The sequence below is a fragment of the Lathamus discolor genome, chromosome 2, assembly GCF_037157495.1.
Source record: "Lathamus discolor isolate bLatDis1 chromosome 2, bLatDis1.hap1, whole genome shotgun sequence".
Lineage (NCBI taxonomy): Eukaryota > Metazoa > Chordata > Aves > Psittaciformes > Psittacidae > Lathamus > Lathamus discolor.
In genome coordinates this window covers 10,867,817-10,886,858 of record NC_088885.1, presented here as the reverse complement: position 1 = coordinate 10,886,858, position 19,042 = coordinate 10,867,817, and the positions used below count along the sequence as shown (strand labels likewise).

Sequence of the window (19,042 nt, the reverse complement as noted above, 5' to 3'; positions counted from 1 at the left end):
TGTAAGAGATTTCAACGGCCAAATGCAAAGCACTCCCAAGCCCTGCCAGGCTAATCAAGACAATTTCCAAAACGCCAAAAACAGGAACTTCCTATAATAAATAACTTAGCACATTTACATCTCAAATTAGAACATCTGGAAGAAAAAGACTATGCCCGATGCCAGAACAGGCCTTATTGTATCCTACCACTTTCCACCACCGCCACCCCCCCTTGTTCATTTTCATCAGCCTTTCCTTAGAACAAACACTGATCCAGGTGCAAATGCTCAATTCACAAGGAATGCAGTGAACATAAAATTACTGTAGGTTTGGCTGCTAGTAAATCCCTGCTGTTACTCACCATTGGAAGTTGTGCTGGAGGCAACAGCTTTCTCACTGACATCTGTTCGACTGGAGCATTTCACGATGGAATTCTCCACTTTTTTCTTCTCCGTTGTGGCAGAGCTATGGGACTGCGCCTCCATGATGACTTCTCATTACTTCAGCTCTCCTTGTACTAATACCTGAATGAAACAAGCGAGTTGTATACTTTAAATACCATCTGAAAGCTTAGCCCAAAAGCCCTCACACCTCTCACCTGCAGAAGAGTCTGCAGCCCAACTGAATTAGCAGTCCACAAACCATTTCTGAATGCCCATCCAATCATGTTTGCATGCATAAATTCCTAATGGATCCAGGGGGAAAAAGCCACTGTTTTGTTCCTATGTCCAGAGCACTTCAGAACAACGCAAAAGGAATCAAGACAGCCCTTCATGTTGACTATAGAAGCCAAATATTTAAATTTCAACATTCACGCTATCTGAACACACTGCAGCAAGAATTATCCTGTCTATCTCTACACCTTGTCCTACTCGTGTAAACATCTCTCTCTTTGTTTGTTCAGAAATCTAACTCAAACAGAAGTGCATTGGAGCAACACCCTGAAAACCACAGGGAAAGGCAAATACTATTGGTAGTGGCAGACAACGAGATCACTTTCTTTTGCATGAAAATGCTGAAAATGGAAAACCCTGCAGAGGTGTGTGCCTGGTTTCTCTGTTTTTCCCTGGCTTTCTCAGTGTCATCTCCAGTGCTCCATTCATTTTATTCCCACAGATCACTTCTCCTTAATCTCAAAGCTTTTACATTCCCAATGTAAGCCCCAGAAGCCCACGAGCTTCCAGACGGGGAACAGTGCATCCACACCAGGCTCCAGGACCGCAGGCTGCAAAGAACAGAGGCATCTCCAAGCACTGGTCTGCAGCTTAACTTGACGCACACCAAGCAAGCGAAGTAAGCTTTACACAAGCCCTAAATATTCAGCACGCACCATGCTTAGGACCAATGTACTTAGGTACTTTGCTAGTTTGAACACGATCCTATGCAACAACATAGGATATTAAATAAATATTCATTTAAGGATATTAAATAAAGAGAATGTTTTCAGCTCCAAGCAGCACTGCAGTCATTAGCTCCAGGGGTCTGGGACGGAAGGAAGTCGCACTGTTTTAGAACAACATTTTAATGAAATAAATAACCAAAGGCTTCAAAACAAGCCACAAAGTAAACTCTACTGAAGCGTAATTACATTAGCAACCTGTTTCCCCAGTTTGGACAGGACGAAACCAAGAAACAACCCAACCAAACAAACCAACCCCAAAACACGCTACAAAGCCAATTCTTCACAAACACAGCTGTCTAGGAAACCTTCCCAATCTCACCTCCCTAGGAAGAGCTCTTTTTAATAGCACAATAAAGCAGTCCAAAGCCTCACTGTTATACAGTAGGGACCAAAGAAGAGCCCAATCACTAGATGAATCACTATTTAACCAGGCGGGTCAGCCACAGAATTGGACTCGATACCAGAGACTCTGCCACTGACCTACCAGTCAGTGAGAGAGGCATTTTTACCTCTCTACCTTTGGAGAGGTATTTTTCTTCCCTTCAGTTTCTTTCTTGCTAAACCCAGCAATAACAAAGCCATGGCAGAGTACTTCTAAGAGTACTTTCAAGACGTGCCTCTGAAAGTGCTACAAACATCACTGTCATCTGTGAAACGACTTCCTAGCAGAACATGAAGGGGAATGTCAGGTGTCTTCAAACAGGAAGCTGGAGAAGTCTAATACTCAGCTTCCTGCAGCACTCATTTGTACCCAGCAATGCACAGACCTCATTGAGAAGTCTCACATGAGCTTTGCAATAAGCAGCACCTTTCCAAATTTCTCAGATGCTCTCTCCCCCTTTTCCCTTGCACGTTGCACGCAAGAGCATCCTCAGTTGTCGCGTGCATCAGGCTTCTCAGCTCCTTGCAACAGCAGAAACTGGGGGGAAGGTGGCACTGCTGCCAAGCTGCTGACCCCATACTGATACCAACATGCTCCGTACAGCCCTGGCCACATAAGCACCAACATCTGCCTCTATCCAGCCTCCAGGCACTGCATGAGTGAGTCCTACAGTGTACTCCTGTGCTCTGATTACCCTCCTTTGAGTTATTTAACATTAAAAGGAGTAACTTTCTGTGCTGTCTCTGAAGGACTTTAAAAAGCTATGCATTTTCAGCTGTGGTTTTTTCTTGTTTTGCCTTCTAAGGCTGCTATACATCAGGCAGCATCTCCACTTACATCAAAGAGTTTGACTTCGAGAGCTTGGAAGAGGAAGCTGCAGAACTTGTCCCCCATCTTCTCCTGCCCTCAGTTCACAAGCCTGTTTCTTCTAGCTGTAAGCCATGAAAAGAAACAATTATGCTCCCTACTCAGCTAGAAATGAAGAAGCCACGTACTCTGTCCCCATTTCACAGGCCACTGGAGTGGCATGAAACTGGATTTCCATGAACTCTGCCATGGATTTGGGCGAAGATCATGCACCTGACAACAGGTATCTACAGCAGCCCCAGGCCTCCTGCCACACAGAGGTCTGTACAGCTATGAGCAAGGACCTCACTTATCTTCACGTCCTTCCCTTTTCCACCGTGGCAGGACACGACCTCCCAGACAATCTGATCCTACCACTGCTCAGAAAAGAAGATAATGAAGGTACTGTAAGGAGCTAACACAGCTTTAATCTGAGATTCAAGAGCTGGCTCAGACTGGCATCCACCCATTCTCTGCTATTTTCTTCTTTCCCCAGCAGGCTACCAATGAGATGTTTCTGGTGCTTTGGGGCTTTTTGTCTTTAATGTAAGGAAAACCAGCAGACATCGTTCCACATTTCCCACCGCTCCCTATCACGTTCCTGGTTTACGCTACCTTGTGTGGACAATGGCACAGACCAGAGACCTAAAGTAGTGCTTAAAGTGAATTTTTGATCATAAAATTGCAGAATTGGCCACGAGCTAATATAAACATCTGCTCTTGGTATCTGCTCTGGTTCATGTCTGCTTAGTTTACACCCAGAAGGCTGCTTTTATTCACAGCAGCATGGAAGAGGGAACACTGCAAGAGTGAACTTTCTTATTCAGCTCTCACCTCACGGCACGAGGCAGCAGCCCTGCAGACGCTTCCTCCTGTGCCTTCCTTCCTCCGCTCCCAACCCACATGCACGTGTGGCAAAGGCGTCTGAGAGAATTCCAGCAGCCCCAGTTACACTCCAGTGCCCTATTTAGACAGATGGTGGTATGCATGGCAAGGAAAGTAAGGAAAGCCAGGAGAGATGGCAGGACTAGTAACCCGAGGTATGTGTTTTGATATGTTTTGCCAAGCATGCTGGATAGGGAAGCAGTCAAATGGTGATCAACATGGTGACCCACAAACGTTTTTCTCTCCTGAAGACAAGTGGAAGCCCAAGTTGAAAACACAAACACAAATCAAACACATCTTCTAGAATCCCAGACTGGTTTCAGTTGGAAGGGACCTTAAAGCTCATCCAATTCCAACCCTGCCACAGGCAGGGACACCTTCCACTGGAGCAGCTTGCTCCAAGCCCCGTCCAACCTGGCCTTGAACACTGCCAGGGATGGAGCAGCCACAGCTTCTCTGGGCACCCTGTGCCAGCGCCTCAGCACCCTCACAGGGAAGAGCTTCTGCCTAATGTCTAATCTCAATCTCCCCTTTGTCAGGTTAAAGCCATTCCCCTTGTCCTGCCACTGCATCCCTTGTAAAAGCCCCTCTCCAGATTTCTTGTATGAAGACTTCTTTCCACCGGCTGCTAATGCCTATCAAAAAGCATTCTGAAAACCAGCCAGCCTGACATCATCTTCACATTAAAACACAAGGTGGTTTGTATTATCGTGTACACGGCTCTGCCCAGCGTGTGGGTCAGTGACTTCCCTGTTCCTGCCCCAGGCCTGAGACAATATGGATCTATTCTGCAGCAGGGAGTTCTGCTTTCAAGAAACCAGAAAGCTAGCTTCTGTTGGCTATCCAGCATCTCCATGTGCGTATGAATGGCAAGAAAATGCTATAACAGTATATGGGCTAAAGCCTGAACCTTCATAGGTAAATAGGGGGATAAACATTCCTTCCTGAAAGCAAACATTCATGGCTTTTTCCCATTCAACCACGCTTGAACCTTTTGTAATTTCCCTAAAGCCTGAACCCACTGCACAATTAATTCCAGATCCCCATTTTAAACCTAATCCCTCTCAAAACAGCAACCTGCCTGCAGGTGTGTCTCTCCTTTTCAAATCATAAATGTAAACTTTTTCCCAATTGCCTATGACATTGGAGGAATTTTAGGAACACGCTACTGGAATGAAGTAGTTAAATGAGGAAAACTGCCTCCTCTGAAAGGAATGTCAACAAATGACAATATGTTAGGGATGTGTTTCAAACAAAAAGAATCTCTCAAGCCATTTTAAATTATGTAATTCCTGGTCCTTATGTATGCTGGTCATAAAATTGTGCTCATGGTAGTAAAAATAATCGTATTCATATACTGAGGAGGGAAAAAAGCCATCTTTTTCTTCATGTACTCACAGTGCCAACTCACTGAGAACAGTGGCGCAACCCTCTCCCTGAAAGAGCAGGAAACGTGACCCTTTCCGTACACTTTGATACCCCAAGAATCTTCAGGTCTGTGCTCCTCCTTTCTGAATTACCAGACTTTTAAAATCAGTGCATTTATATTGCATACATTAGTTTCAAAGACCAGATCACGCAAATCTTTATTCATAGGGAACAGGCTCACTGACTTCAAGAAGACTACTTGCCTAAGTGCTTGGCCAGGAAACACCGCCTCAAACCCTCAATTTGCATGTTAGACTGGTTTATGTTTCCTGCAAACTTGAACCTTTTTCTGCCTTTATTTGGTTTGGTTATTTTGTTGGGTTTGGGGGGTTGGGGTGTGGGGGGGGAGGGTTTGAGGGGATATATTTGAATGTGTTGAATTTAAAAAAAAAACAAACCTAAAAGCCCCTTTCCCTGTTTCATTCGATGCTGCTGTAGTTGTATCCAATTCATTAACAAGTGGTTTGCATCCGCTGAGAAGAGCTGTCTGAAATAGCAGTGTCACAGCATTCATCATCATTACATCAGCAGTAGGGAAGTTCATACTGATTGCTATCAGCAACCAGAGTGCCCCAATCAGCGTGCAAGCAAACATAGCATGTTTAATTTCTCAGAAATTACTCTGGGTAGTTAGGGTGCTCACAGGTACTGCTTTGATCCACACTACTGGAAGCAGTCTTTGGGGATACAATACATCTTGAACAGCACAACTGTATGAAAGTGAAAACCACAAGGGGAGGCATGAAGAACAATCAGGAAATTACAGTCTCTCTCAACCATAAAGGACCCTTTATCAATTTTATCAAAAGCGGTTACACCGTTCCTTGGGATTATTTAAGGATAAAAAAAGGCATCTTGTTCAGATACATTCAAATGCAAAATTTACATGAGACAATCTTACGCTATTATATGGAAGCTATTTCACACTGATTTATACAGACTTGATGCGGGTACATTTAACTTCCAAAACCCACCTAGATTTCAGCATCGCTTCCCATCAAACCTGCTGGCAAAGCCGCACTGACAAAGTTACCCCTGACAGCACACGTTGGAAAATACACATTTTAAGAAGTATCTTCCAGTCGTTACATTAACCTCTTGGTTCATGTCACCAGTTTTAGAACAGTCTAACCTGAACCCTAGACAACTTTTAAGTCGTTCTCTCTTTCCTCAGTTCTTTGTAAGCTAGACCTGATGTCTGCAATCCCCCATTAACAACCCCTGGGCAAATTTTGTTCAGATTCTTCCCTGTTGAGACAGCTGGTCACACTAAGACCCATATAAATAGCACAAATAATCGTCTCATATCCACTATACATAAAACCACAACAAATCACTAATAAGCTGGGGGAAAAAGGTATCTTGTACTTCATGATCCTTCTGTTTAAATTATATGCATGATCTATAAATGCATCAGTGGCTAACTGCATACTTCTTCTAAATCTGTTTTGAAATGCGAAGTAAAATTAGAAAGAAAAGAAGAAACAAAAAATAGCAGCACAAACCCAACAGAATCAGATATGTGGATTTGTTGCTTGAAATTAAAAAATACCCCAAGTTATAGGGCACCACATGTATTAATATAATCTTTCCAAATTCATTACTATCTGCGGTCTTTTCCTGTGTTCCATTCCTTTGATTTCTTCCCCCCACCCCCACAAAGAACGAAAAACAACTAGACCTAAAGCCTGGTTAATGATGATCTGATCTGTTCCTGATAGGTTAAATAGCTTGTGGCAACAATAATGCAGGATCACAAACACAAAGGCAATCAGCTAGGCAAAGCAGTGCTATTAGCATCCTCGTGATTAAGATCCTAAGTGAGAAACTCTTCTATGGCATACACTGAACTACTGATCAAGTGTAACAACCGCGCGGCTCCAGAGGAATTACATTTGCTTACATCTTTCTGCTGCAGATAAATGGGATTACCAAAAGTTCTGAAAATATTTAAAACACACACAGAGAGCAGGATCAGTAAGTGGCACTTGCTACTGAGGCAGCACCTCAGTAGGTTTTAACACACATCACCCACATACTCTTACAAGTAGATTATCTCTACTTTTGTTACGGGATTTAGAAAGCTGTTAAGCATAACCCCAATTAAATGTTTTTACTATTACTTCAACAGATTAAACTCTGTATCTAAATAAAACAGCTTTCCGCCAGGAAAGAAGTGATTCATAGTTCCTTACCCACTAAACAGAGTTTAATGGATAAAAATGCTGAAGGATTCAGGTCAAACCATCCATATCCAACCAGTCCACCCATGACAGAAGTTGGTTGGGTATATGCAACACACTGCTGAGGGATACAAGCCAGAACTTACAACACGTCTTAGTGGCCTTACATTTCAGGTATGATGTCTCCTCTCAGGTAAAAATTCATAATCCATTCATTATCCAAGAGTCTTCACAGAAAGTAATGGAACTTTAAAATAAATTAAGGAGAAAACCCACAACCAACACCAAACAAACAAACCAGGTCATTAACTCTCCTGTCTAAGCATTTGTTATTGTAATCACAGGGGCTTGGGTTTCTTTATTCCTCATTTTGACTCTCTTATAAACTATCTACATACAGACAATGGAAAGAACAAAGATTAGTTCTTAAAAAAAAAAACAGAAAGTGACAAATATTTTTCAAGTCTCCAAATGCTTAAATGTGTTTGGGGAGGGGGGTGGGTTTAAAACCGGTAATGCACTTACCCTTAAGAAATTAGAACTCCTGCCAATTACCCTGCCTAAAATTGCTAGAAAATTCAGAGTAAGCTCTGTTCCTGCTTGTTCTGCAATCCTACATGTCCTTGTGCTTCAAAGTCTGCAGCAGGAAAACTCTAATAATTATGCCAAAGTAAGATTAGCTGTAAAAGCATTAGCATGGGGAGGAGGGAAGGGGGGAATCTCCCATGGACTTTACTGTTTGCAGCACTAGGTTGAAATGAGTGGTGACACTTCAAACTTCCCTACAAGCCTACACTTAGTTTTTGTAACCCGAATTAGTACATTCATACGCTCAAGATCTGAAAGGCCAGGAATACACAGAGAGGACAACCAGCAAGACCTGCTGTGTCGACAACAAAACACTATGACTTCCTCCGTTGACACTCTTATTAGCGCTAGAACACTTCTGGTGATGATACAGGATGTTTTCTTCTTTCCCTCCTTGCCAGTTTGCGGACCAACAGCTTGGTAAAGCAAATTTCAAACACATGGAATGGGTGTGCTTTGCATCACGATTTATTTACTTCATCAAATAAGAAGTCACTACAACCGCCATGGAAAAATGCTGAAATACTCGAATTTAGAGCACCGGAGCTAAACGCGAATTCCAATGGCATGACCACTTTCTGCACACTTTGTGCTTTATCTCATCAGTCCCAAAAGATGAAAGTTTCCTTAGAATCAAAACTACGCCTATATATCAATGTCAATCTATACAGGAACTGAGCTCAAGGAAGAACATCTTTAATATACATCTAGTGCGTAGTGTTTCCAACTTATGATATGCAAATGAAAGAAGAAAAGGCTGTATTCCATTTTTTACAATTAACATTTTAAAACAAGATTAAAGGAATCTAGTAGAATGTTTCTGAAAGTGCCATGTTTTGATCAGCAGTCCCACTCCTGGTTTATCTCCTCAGCATACTCTCAGGTTAAGGGACGCCATCATCCAGAATTTCACGTTCTAACCCAACACAGATGTTTTAACATGTAAAAGAGCTAGGAAAGCTCCATATACCCAGGAAGAATTTCAAGTGTGAAAGGTACTTTATAAAACTTTATCTTCAGCTTTTACAGTTTACTTTAGGTTTTACACCTATCTCGTAGTAGCAGTAAAACTGCATCATGATTCCTTCATGGTTTTGTAACTTGACAAAATACAACAGCACAACCCTGAACTCTGCAGTATAAATTACTTCCCAATCCACTATCCCTGTTCAAACAGGGTAATCACAGAAGTACACAGCTGCCTTCTTTTCCCAGAAAAAAACATCCACAGTGAAGGGAAGAACACCAAACCACGTCCTGTTAGTTAAGAATCGGTAGTGCTAGGATTTCATTTTAATATACACAGTTCAGAGCTGCAGACGTTGTACTGAAGTGACACTAACTTGATCTGTGTTTCTGACTATTCGGTTTCAGGTACTCATACATCTTATCTAATGAAGGCTTCATTCTCTCGGCAGCTGGATGAAGTATTCTTCACACGCAGTTGGTTTTCTTGACATTAACAGATTTGTATGTAAAGAAAACAGAGTATCGCACGAAGCAGCAAATATAGTTGGGGGAGGCTCAGATCTAAAACACCAAAAGGTTAGTTGGGTCTTTCAGGTCTGACCTAAATATCAGGTATCAAAAAATACAGCAACATTTTGAGCATCATTAAAAAAAACCACCCCAGATTGTCTTGGTAATAGGTGCAAAAAATAAGTTGACATTCTTCAGCTAAGGAAATTATTCAAATCAGATCTCTTGGTAGTGGGTTCTGATATTATCAGTTCTGACACCTAGCAACTATTCAGAGACAAACGCATTCTACCCCAATTAGTTTGCCCCTTGTTGCAATCTAAATAATCTTGCAGGCATTTTTAAGATCAATGTATTGTCTTGTTTCTTGTTTTGTTCTTAAAGAGGGAGAAACCAACTCTTCAGATCAGCAGCCAATTTAATACACTTTCAAGGTAATGCAGGTACATTTTATATGTAGAGCGTACACCACAACAAAACCACAGTATGATGCCAGCACAATCTTTTAAGAAAGTTTTTTTCCCCTAAATCTCTGCAGAAAGCAGCCTTGAAAGAAAGCAGGGATTAGAGAGAGCTGGAAGGTAGGGAGGGGACTTACCTCAAACCCAGCCAAGCGGAAATCAGAGCAGTAATTCTACAAGTCGGCAGAGTACACTTTTAGAGCTATAATGGTGTGAAGAAGTGCTGGGCAGCATTGCCTGGAGGCAGCACTAATACACTGCTGACTAATGACTGGGCCATGCAGACAATGAATTTGGGGATTGAAAACTAACAGAAACCTTGCAGTACCTTGACAAATGGGCTTTCAAAATTTCATTCACTGAATAACCTTTAAGCACAAAATTGGCTCAAGTTCTCTCGGGAATACCATGACACATGTTGTTGGACAATAAGCATTTTCCTTTTTAATTAAAACTATTACACCGAATACATAAACACGATTACACTGAATAAACTGTAAGAGTTAACTACTGAGTAGCTAGAAAAGAAGACAGGAGCCAGAATTTGAGGTGCAAACACCACTCCTTCAGAAGGGTCAACAAATCCCAGGGTTAACTACCTGATTCACTGAAATTCACCCTTGGCAGAATAGATTTTCCCTTCTTTGACACTTAAAGGAGAATGAGAACTTCAAAGGTATGTTTAATGAGCTGCTACAAATACAACTGGTTAAAAGAGGCTCAGAAATTATGTACTAAAAGCTGCATTGTGCTTAGAATTACAACTGAAAAAGTCTGGTTTTAAAGAGCCCAGTCAAAGTCAAGCCCCCATAAAACAAATCAAGCCTTGTGTAAACTTTGCAACCTTGTGTACTGACAAACACATTAAAACAACAGAATCCCTCTTTAAAGGAGCTCTTTTTTTTTTTTTTTTTCAATGCACCTCGACTTCCAATTTGAAAATGGCCTTTTTGGCTATTTTTACAGACAGAATGAAATACCTGAAGTGTCTCTAAATTAACAAGTACCACTTGCCATAGACAGCATCGCCTTTAGCAGCTCCTAAAAACTTCAGAAAAGGATCTTAAAACAGGAAGCTTAGTGAGCTCATAAAACTGTTGTTGGAGCCAGGAACACATAGCATATTTAATCTGCAAACTGTGAGAGTCTACAATGATTTCAGCAAGATCTGAGGCATGCCCTCAAGGTTTGCTGGGATCTGGGATTAGGGAGTTGATAAGAACCCTCTACTGCCCATGGACATGTTTTTCTTCTGCAGTTAAACACAAATGCATAGAGACGTTTGACTGCTGCTTGGCGTTACTGCTCAAGTTATATAAAAGCTTTGCAGCTCCTTTTGCTGTCAATATATCAAAGTTTTAAAAAAAATCATCAAAGTGTGAAATTTCATTTAAAGTCTGCCAGTCTACAGCTCTATTTCACAGACCTATCAAATAAAAGTAAAGATGAAAAATGCACTGAAAGAACTTGAGAAGTTTGCAGCAGCACCCATGCCCTATTTTTGTTTATTCTGTCTCATTTTATTTGATTTTAAAGTATAACAAATCAATTCCCTTATAAAAATGACAAAGTCTAAAGGGAGGCCGTCTATAAAACCTACGGTTAAAAGACAACTTGAAATCATTATTACAGCTGAACCTTTTGTTGAATAAAAAGCTTCCTCTGTAGCCATTTTAGCATTTTAATTGCCTAACTGCAAGTTGGCAGAAAATTTCCTGAATCTTCCAAAACAATCGGAATGACTACAGAACGTGAGTGCCAGAAAAACTAAAGCCTTCTTCAAAGTATTCTTCAGCTAGGGATTTACAACAATTGCATAAAGCAGAAAAGCCTGACTTTTAAGGTAATCTACTATAGCCTAAAAGCATTAACATTCCATTACTAAGGTTTTCCTGAGGATTTCATGACTCGTTGATTCACTTTTCCTTCAAGTCTGCTTTTTCTTTGCACATTACTGTCTCCATACAGCTGAGTGCGTGCAACACTGATCATTAAAATGCTTCCTTCCATAACTCCAAATAAATCCTGCTTTAACAACCATCAGATTCCTTATTTATCAGGCAAAGATGAATAACTTTTCACTAACACTCTGCAACACAAAAATACGCAATTCCTTCCCTGGAGCAGGCAGAATGAAATTCAAACATGCTACAGAGTGCAGGTAATGGAACAGCCTTCCCAAAAACGAGGCAGGAAGTGTAACTGGAACTTTTATGGGTCATTATCAAATGCACACATTTATCTCGTTAAAAAATTAAGTCATCTGCAAGATGAACAAATTATGGTATCTCAAAACTTGAGCATTTTGCTTTCTCTAACAGGGATTCCAAAATAAACAGAAATGATTTATAACCATAGATACTTTTAATTTCTTAGTTACAAAATGTTTTTGTCTTTGAAAAGGCACAACACCATCTTTCACAGCTCAAGATTGCTTACAGCAGTAAAGGCTGTCTTGGCCACTGCACGCGTTCTCAAGCCAAAAACGTTACTCCACTCAAGCAGGAAAATGCAGGTGATGTCTTTGTTTCATAGTACTTCCACAGAAATGCTTTGGAAAACAGCATGTCCTACAGAAAACCATGTGCACTTATCAGAATGCAAGAGCGCATTCATTCAGGCACCTTAAGCCATAGTTTTACTACCACTGCTGCTTAAAAGGATATATATACGCTGAGGGAGTCCTCTTCTTACTCATTCTTCTTACTCATTCAAAATCACATAATCCTGCTTTTAAAGAAATAATCCTCCCCCTTAAAATAGCCTTCTCTCATAGTTACTATTATTTATGTTTCTACAATTGGGCTATCCACCAAACGGAAAGTATTTACATACTAGCTAGTTAAACCCAAACCTTCATTATATAAACAAGCTCTCAGGAGGCTGCACACAGTTTACATTGCTGAACTCATTCACCATTACTTTTAATCTATATTTCCTCAGCTGAAACACAGCAGTGCGGACACGGAGCTTTTCACATTTTCATGTTTCTTTACAACACTGCATCCGTCTTCCTTCAAAATAATCATGACATATGTAATTAAGAAACTGTCAGATCATTATTAATTTTTAATAAAGGACCTAAATGAAATAATTATAGGAATCAATCAGTGAGGCACCTTTCCAAATTACAATGCAATCGCACAAATACTCAAACTACTTAAAGCCAGTTCTCGCGGACTTCAATCCCTGATCTCGCTTAACACCACATCAAAAAACAATGTTGCAACACAGCGAAACTTCGTGATTGCTCACTGCCCCACCGACTTAAAACGGTTTCAGAGCGGATCCTTACACCGGGCGCAGAAAGAGGGCCAGGCGCGCCTGCTTAAAAACGCTTGTTGATTCAATCAGCCACGTTATCTCCAGGGCCCTGAAAAATTTCGCTTCCAAGTTTTTCCTGTGGCCCGCACAAAAGGAAAGAAGTCTGCACGCTGGAGCTTAGAAACATCCCATCACGTTTATTGAGCCTTGGAATGAAGCGGGAAGTAGCAGAGGCGCGACGGGGATGGGGGGTTTGCTGGGGGCTGCTACCTAATGCTCCTTTAGTGAAGCAGCCTCTCAAACGTGACCCTGTGTATCAAACGGCCAGCTACCCGTACCTTGGGCTACAAGGCTCTTTGAGATCCGTACAGTCCATCATCCCAAACTGAAGTGGCAGCTGGAAAATGTGGAACAGCTGGCAAGGAGCTGCGAGAAAGCGTTTTACATAAATACATCTGCATACGGACTGGCAGAAGGCCACGGTCACCGTGGCCACAGGACCCGCTCAAAACTAAGCACCACAGGGTTAAAACACACAATTGGGGGGGGTGATGGCGAGGGGGACGGGGCAGGGGGGGCCCCCTTTACCTTTTCTCTCCACGTGGTGCGAGGCTCTGGGAGTGGGCAGCGGCGGAGGGGCGCGGGGCTTGTGTCAGCACCCGGACCTTACGGGGGAACTCAACGGCGGCGGGGCCGCTCCCCTGCGAGCCTTCGAAGTTGCGCGGTGAACGCGGGGCTCCCCCCGGGGGGCCGCCGCCGCCCCCCGCCCCAGCCCGGGCCGGGCTCCGCAGCTTTGAGCCGGTGCCAGCGGCGAGGCGCGGCACACAAAAAGGCGCGGGAAGCCCGCAGCGCAGCCCGGCCGGGACCCGGCTGTGCCCTTCCCCTCCGCGAGCCGCCGCTGCGGCGCGGGGGGCACCACGGCCGCCCCTCAGCCCCGCCACATGTGACAGCGCCTTCTGCCCCGCTCCGCCCGCCTTCCCCCCGGCAAAGTTTGCGGCCGGCCGGCCGCCCCACGGCCGAGCGAGCGCTGCCCGGGACGGGCTGCTCGGAGAACGGGGAACGGTGCGGAGAAGAGCGCGGGCGGCGCGGCCCGGCCCCGGTCCGAGCGCGGGTTGCGCCCGGCGCTGCCCGCACCCTCCGCTCCCGCGCTGCCTGACAGCCATTTTGGGGGTTAGACACCTCGCTCCCCTCACCCCCGCCTCCAAAGTTAGGGAAGCGGGAGGGGGGCCGGGAGCGGGGAAGGAGCGCTCGGGAGAACGACGAGAAAGTGGCCCGGAGCAGAGCCCGGGGAACAAAGAACTTCTCGCCCAAGTGGGTACGTACCTGCCGCCGCTGCCGCCGAGCCCCCGCGCTGCCCATGGGCGACGGCCGCTCCCCCGCCACCGAGGATAGCGGGGCCGGCTCCGGGGAGGGGGCACGGGGAGGGAGGGGGGGTTACGGGACGCACGGTCGGGGCAGGGGCGGCAGACAGGGGGATCGGTGGTGGTTGTTTTCTGCCTGCCCGCGCCTCTGCCTCCGTGTTGGGGGGGTTTGTGTGTGCGAGTGAGTGCGGATCCGACATCAGTTCCAGTGATCTTGTAATCTGATCCCGTCTGACTCACCAGCACTTGACTGACATTTCTGATTTGGTTCCACAAAAAGAGCGGGGGGGAAGGAGGGAAACAACAAGAAGAAGACGGGGAGCAAAGAGAAAAGAACATCCCCAAGTCGCCCGCCTGGCACCGGAGGGAAGGGGGCACCCCTCCGCCCCGTCCCGGCCCCGCCGCCCGGCATTGTTTTGGCTCGGCGCAGGCAGCGAAGGAGGGGAATAAACACATCGCGCCGAGATACTCACGTGTCGGAAAAGTTGTCCCTTCTGCTTCCCTCGCTCCCGCACGCTCCTCTCCGCCGCCTCCTCCAAGTTTTACAGATGTTGCAGGGCTCCTCGTCGCCGCCCCTCCTCCTCCTCCTCCCAGCGCTGCCCTCTGGATCAGAGCAGGGGAAAGGCTCTTTAGGGATAACTCCCGAGTCAAACACCCTCCGCTAAACTTTCCCCCCTCCCTCCCCTTCCTTTAGGCTCCGCTCTCTTTTCCCCACTCCCCCTTCCCTCCGCGCTGTCGGGACGCGGCTGGCTGCTGCGCGGGCCCTGCGGGAAGCGGGGCCGGCTGCCGGGGCAGGGCGGGCTGCGCCCCGGGGTGCGGGTCGGGCCGCGGCCTGGCGGGCTGCGAGGCGCGCTCTCGGCATGACACCCCGCGCCCCCTTCCTCCTCCTCCTCCTCCTCCTCCCCGCCATCCCCCCGGCCCGGCCCGGCCCGAGGGCGGCGACACCCCGCCCACCGCCGGCAGCAGCGCGGGGCCACGGCCGCCCCCCCGGAGCGGCTCGGGGCGCGCTTCCTCCCGCTGCCTCTCCTCCTCCTCCTCCTCCTCGCCCGCTCCATCCTCCAGAGCAGCCCCGCTTTTCCGCGCACCGCTGCGTTGGACCCCGCTTCCCCCCGCCCCCAAAACAAATCGGGGGGGGGGGGGGGGACGGACGTGCCCTCCGAGGGGTTTTCGGTGCGTGCTGCGGCTGCTGCGTTCGCGTTTGCTGTGGCTGACTCCACCGACGGACTTCAAGGAAAGTTTCACCTAAGCCATGTGACGCTGGAAAACAGCGCTTTCGTGGAAAAAAAGGCAAGCACCGGGGCGAGGGGAAGGCTGCCGGCCGTGCCTCCGACGGCTCCTCCCGTCCCAGCCCCCGGACAGCCTCCCCAGCACCCTGCCCGGCTCCTCCGGCCACCACCCTGCACAACCGGGCTCCATCCCTGCTCCTCATCCCCATCCTCCCTTACGAGCGGGGCTCCCGCAGCAGCGCACACCCGTACGGCTCGGAAACAGCAGGAACCAGGATGCCAAAACTTGTTCCAATATGTCCATCCTTCGGGAAGTGATACATCCTGACGAGACACCTTGCCTTTTTTCTAGTCCCGCAGATTGCTCCCCTGATAATAAAAAAGAAGTCTGAGAAACCATAAATGAACGTTACCACAAGCGTTTTCCATCAGGTCAAAATGTGGGGCTGGCTCTTGGGAAAAGGGCAGTATTTAAGTTGTTGCCATCACAATGTCAAGTACTTCACATGCACCTTTGTTCATACCCTGGCTCACCGCAGAACCAAGCAAAGATTTGTTACCCATGTAGATGATTTAGCAAGGTACCTAAGCTCAGGCTACCCTGAGCATTTGAGAAGTCCCACAAAAATCAGTGGTTCTTGAAGAAAGGCATGTCTGCTGATGGAAATGAAAGACTGGCCGTTGATGCTGTGCGTTTTGTAATGCTTCCATTAGTCGTGCCATTGAAAATGTCCATTTTATTACACAACAAAACTGCAGCTGTTTGTGATTTGGGGTAACTCAGTGCGTGAGGGGTTTTAGGCACAAATAGAAGGCAATCTTATCTGACTCAAAGGCCACTTCAACCCAAATTGCCTCAGACTCACTGGTGGTTTTTTTCACCTGGGAATCTTTGAGTGCAAAGTGGTAGCTTTGGAGAGGTGCCTAGACTTTATGGACATCCCAGGCATGCTCTCTCCAAAGCACATTTTACAGCACCAGGTCAGTACACCTTGGCTGTCAGCACAGACACAGTGGTGAGATGCTTTCAAGGTGAGTGACAGGCACACATCATCCAGCATGCCCCGCACACCCTGGCCAGCAGATCCCGGACACCCAACTCTTGTGCCCTGAGGGGAGTTAACGGTGAGTACCGGGATGCAGTGGAAGGGATCACAGCCTGTGACTGATGCCATGGCTCCATAACCAGCAATTTCACTGAGCACGGATGGGCAGATCTGCCCCTGCACAGAATGACTGCCCAACCGATAATGCCAGTGCTACACAGGGAGGAGGCATGTGCAACAGCAGGCTCTGAATAAAGATATCAAGGGCTGATACTCTTTTTCATCTTACATGACTTCTTTTTCCAGTCCCGTTTTCCTAGGACAATGTTAGCTGCTTCATAATATTACGATAATAGTGATGTAGTACCACACACAATTTGGTTTAGATATGCATATGTGCCAGGGGGGTGATGGTGTACAGAATGTTCAGGCAACCTAAACATTCCTTCAGAGGTGCCATCTAAGAGTGATATGATTCCTTCAGAGGTCCCTTCAGAGATGCATTTAAGAGTGATATGACTCCTTCAGCCCACAGCTCCCCTCTCTCCTTTTCTGCCTTTTGCCAATCCCTTCGTATTTTTGCAGTCTTTCTTTCTTAACTTTTCTTTCCTCCTCTTTGCATAAAGCCCTTTAAAGTAACAGGGGAAATGATCCAACACACAAAACATTACTTTCTGAAAGTAATGAATTAATGTGGAAAACCCTGTTTGCCTAACCATTTCTAATTCAGTGTTGCTGATCTTAAGATACTACTTCTAACACCATGTAGAGAAGATGTTCAAATAGGAGCAGGATTTTAAGCTGATTTCAAATCAGAAATTCCTGTTTCCTGAGAGTCTGGACATCTTGCCACATCAGAAAACTGTATTTCATCTTTCTTTCTAATTCTCATTCGCACCAGCTCTGTTCAAGGCACACATTTCTGATTTAAGATAAAAAAGCCACTACACTCAACTCACATCAAAATTAAGACAGACGAGAGATTTTAAAACTGAAGAGCAGATAGAATGCTTTGAGCTCTGCTTATGAGAATGAAAAAAGACTCCTGATGCATTTCTGAGCAGTGAAAGCCTAGAGAGAGGGGACACACAGAAACAACAACCAAGGTTTCTGCCTGTGCCTGTCTGAATGGTGAGGCCGAGCAGAAAATAAAAACCAATGGAGAGTAGGTAACATTTGCCATTTGAAATGTATTGTAAATGTTTCAGCGCCTTGACAATGAAGCACATAACAGAAGCTCGGAGCATCCAAGAACCTTCCGCTAAATGAAATGAAAATGGGCAGCTCTGTTTTGGGAGGTGCCTTTCTTAACATCTTTCATGTCCGCTTCCAAGGAATCGTATCTGAAAGACGCAATAGCAAGACAAAAACTATATATTAATAAAATGTAATGATTTTTCCACACATCTGGATTTCCCTCCAAGAGAAACTGACCTCTGAGACTTGCCTATGACATTTCCCTGCAAATAGGAATTGGCTCTTGCAAAAGACCTGTTGGCCAGTGCCAAAACCCATTTTCCTGACAGAAGATACCACAGCCACAGGACATTTCTGCCGTAAGTTATATCGCACACAATTGTTCTGCATTTCTTCAGCCTACCTTATGTTCCCACTTCTTTTCAGCCTGTGCCTTGAAAATTACAGGCCTCCAGGCTGTGCTTTCCCTCTTTTTTGCTTTTTCCCAGGATATTGCCTTTTTTGCCGCACCCCTTGTTCCAGGAAAGCACAATCAGAAGGAGCAGGCGCCCTGCTGACATCAGCTGCAGTGCAAAAGACCTGATACGAAGTCACACCAAGAGCCAGTCTTCTCACCACTCCCCGTGGCACCACCCTCCACTTTCTCTCCAATCCCAGTGAATACTCCTCTGGATGCAGTCAAGGACCTTAACTGTTGCTGGCTGTCCAGGTGTCACCCACTAGCAGACAAAGCTATCACGATAGCCACATTTTAGCCAACAGGAACCTTACTGGAATAAATTCTACGAAATGGACATATCTGCTGTGCTTTCGCAGGGCAACCTCAGGTGGAGCACTAGAATATGGAGCAATAACACCAATTTCTGGTCATTTATATCTTTTACAAGAGAACTTGGCCAGTGCATCTTGCTCCCACCCATGCATCCCCCTTGTCGCATTGCTGCCAAGTACAACAGAGAGGTCTCAAGAGATAGCTGGTGGAAGAAAAAGAGAGGGATGAGGTGGTACCATGTCAAAATCCTCCAAGTCTGCAGAAGGAGCAGCTGGAGGTACAGAAAGGTGGGATGCAGAACTAGCACGTGGAGGTGACCACATCTGGGAGGGATATCAAGCTCAGGGCAAAGCATTATCTGCAGTACTAACAGGGAATTGATGCAGGGAAGGCAGATACGATGGGGATCAAGTAGGGAAAGAGCTAATTATCTGGAATCATAGAATCATCATAGAACCATAGGATGGTTTGGGTTGGAAGGGACCTTAAAGCTCATCCAGTTTCAAACCCTCTGCCATGGGCAGGACACTTTCCACTAGGCC

The 19,042-nt window shown here is 45.7% G+C and overlaps 2 protein-coding genes across 4 annotated transcripts in view; both read right to left on the bottom strand.

Annotated features, from left to right (window-relative positions):
* The window catches only part of GLI3 (GLI family zinc finger 3), a 209,470-nt gene extending 194,209 nt beyond the window's left edge, over window positions 1–15,261 (bottom strand). For 2 of the 3 annotated variants that reach the window (XM_065665708.1, XM_065665710.1), the window contains exons 1-2: window positions 14,733–14,914; window positions 342–504 (exon numbers count right to left, since the gene is read on the bottom strand). In XM_065665708.1, the coding sequence (XP_065521780.1) occupies window positions 342–465 (124 nt within the window). In that variant the 5' untranslated portion in view covers window positions 466–504; window positions 14,733–14,914. Of the gene's footprint in view, window positions 1–341; window positions 505–14,732; window positions 14,915–15,213 lie in introns of those variants that run through there. The other variant, XM_065665709.1, reaches the window with a different exon arrangement.
* LOC136007664 (collagen alpha-2(I) chain-like) lies at window positions 12,802–14,734 on the bottom strand. The gene is made up of 2 exons (XM_065665714.1): window positions 13,487–14,734; window positions 12,802–13,324 (listed from the first exon to the last, which is right to left on the bottom strand). The coding sequence occupies exons 1-2, from the start codon at window positions 14,713–14,715 to the stop codon at window positions 13,243–13,245; spliced, it is 1,311 nt and encodes a 436-aa protein (XP_065521786.1). The 5' UTR covers window positions 14,716–14,734; the 3' UTR covers window positions 12,802–13,242.
* Window positions 15,262–19,042: the final 3,781 nt, after the last annotated feature.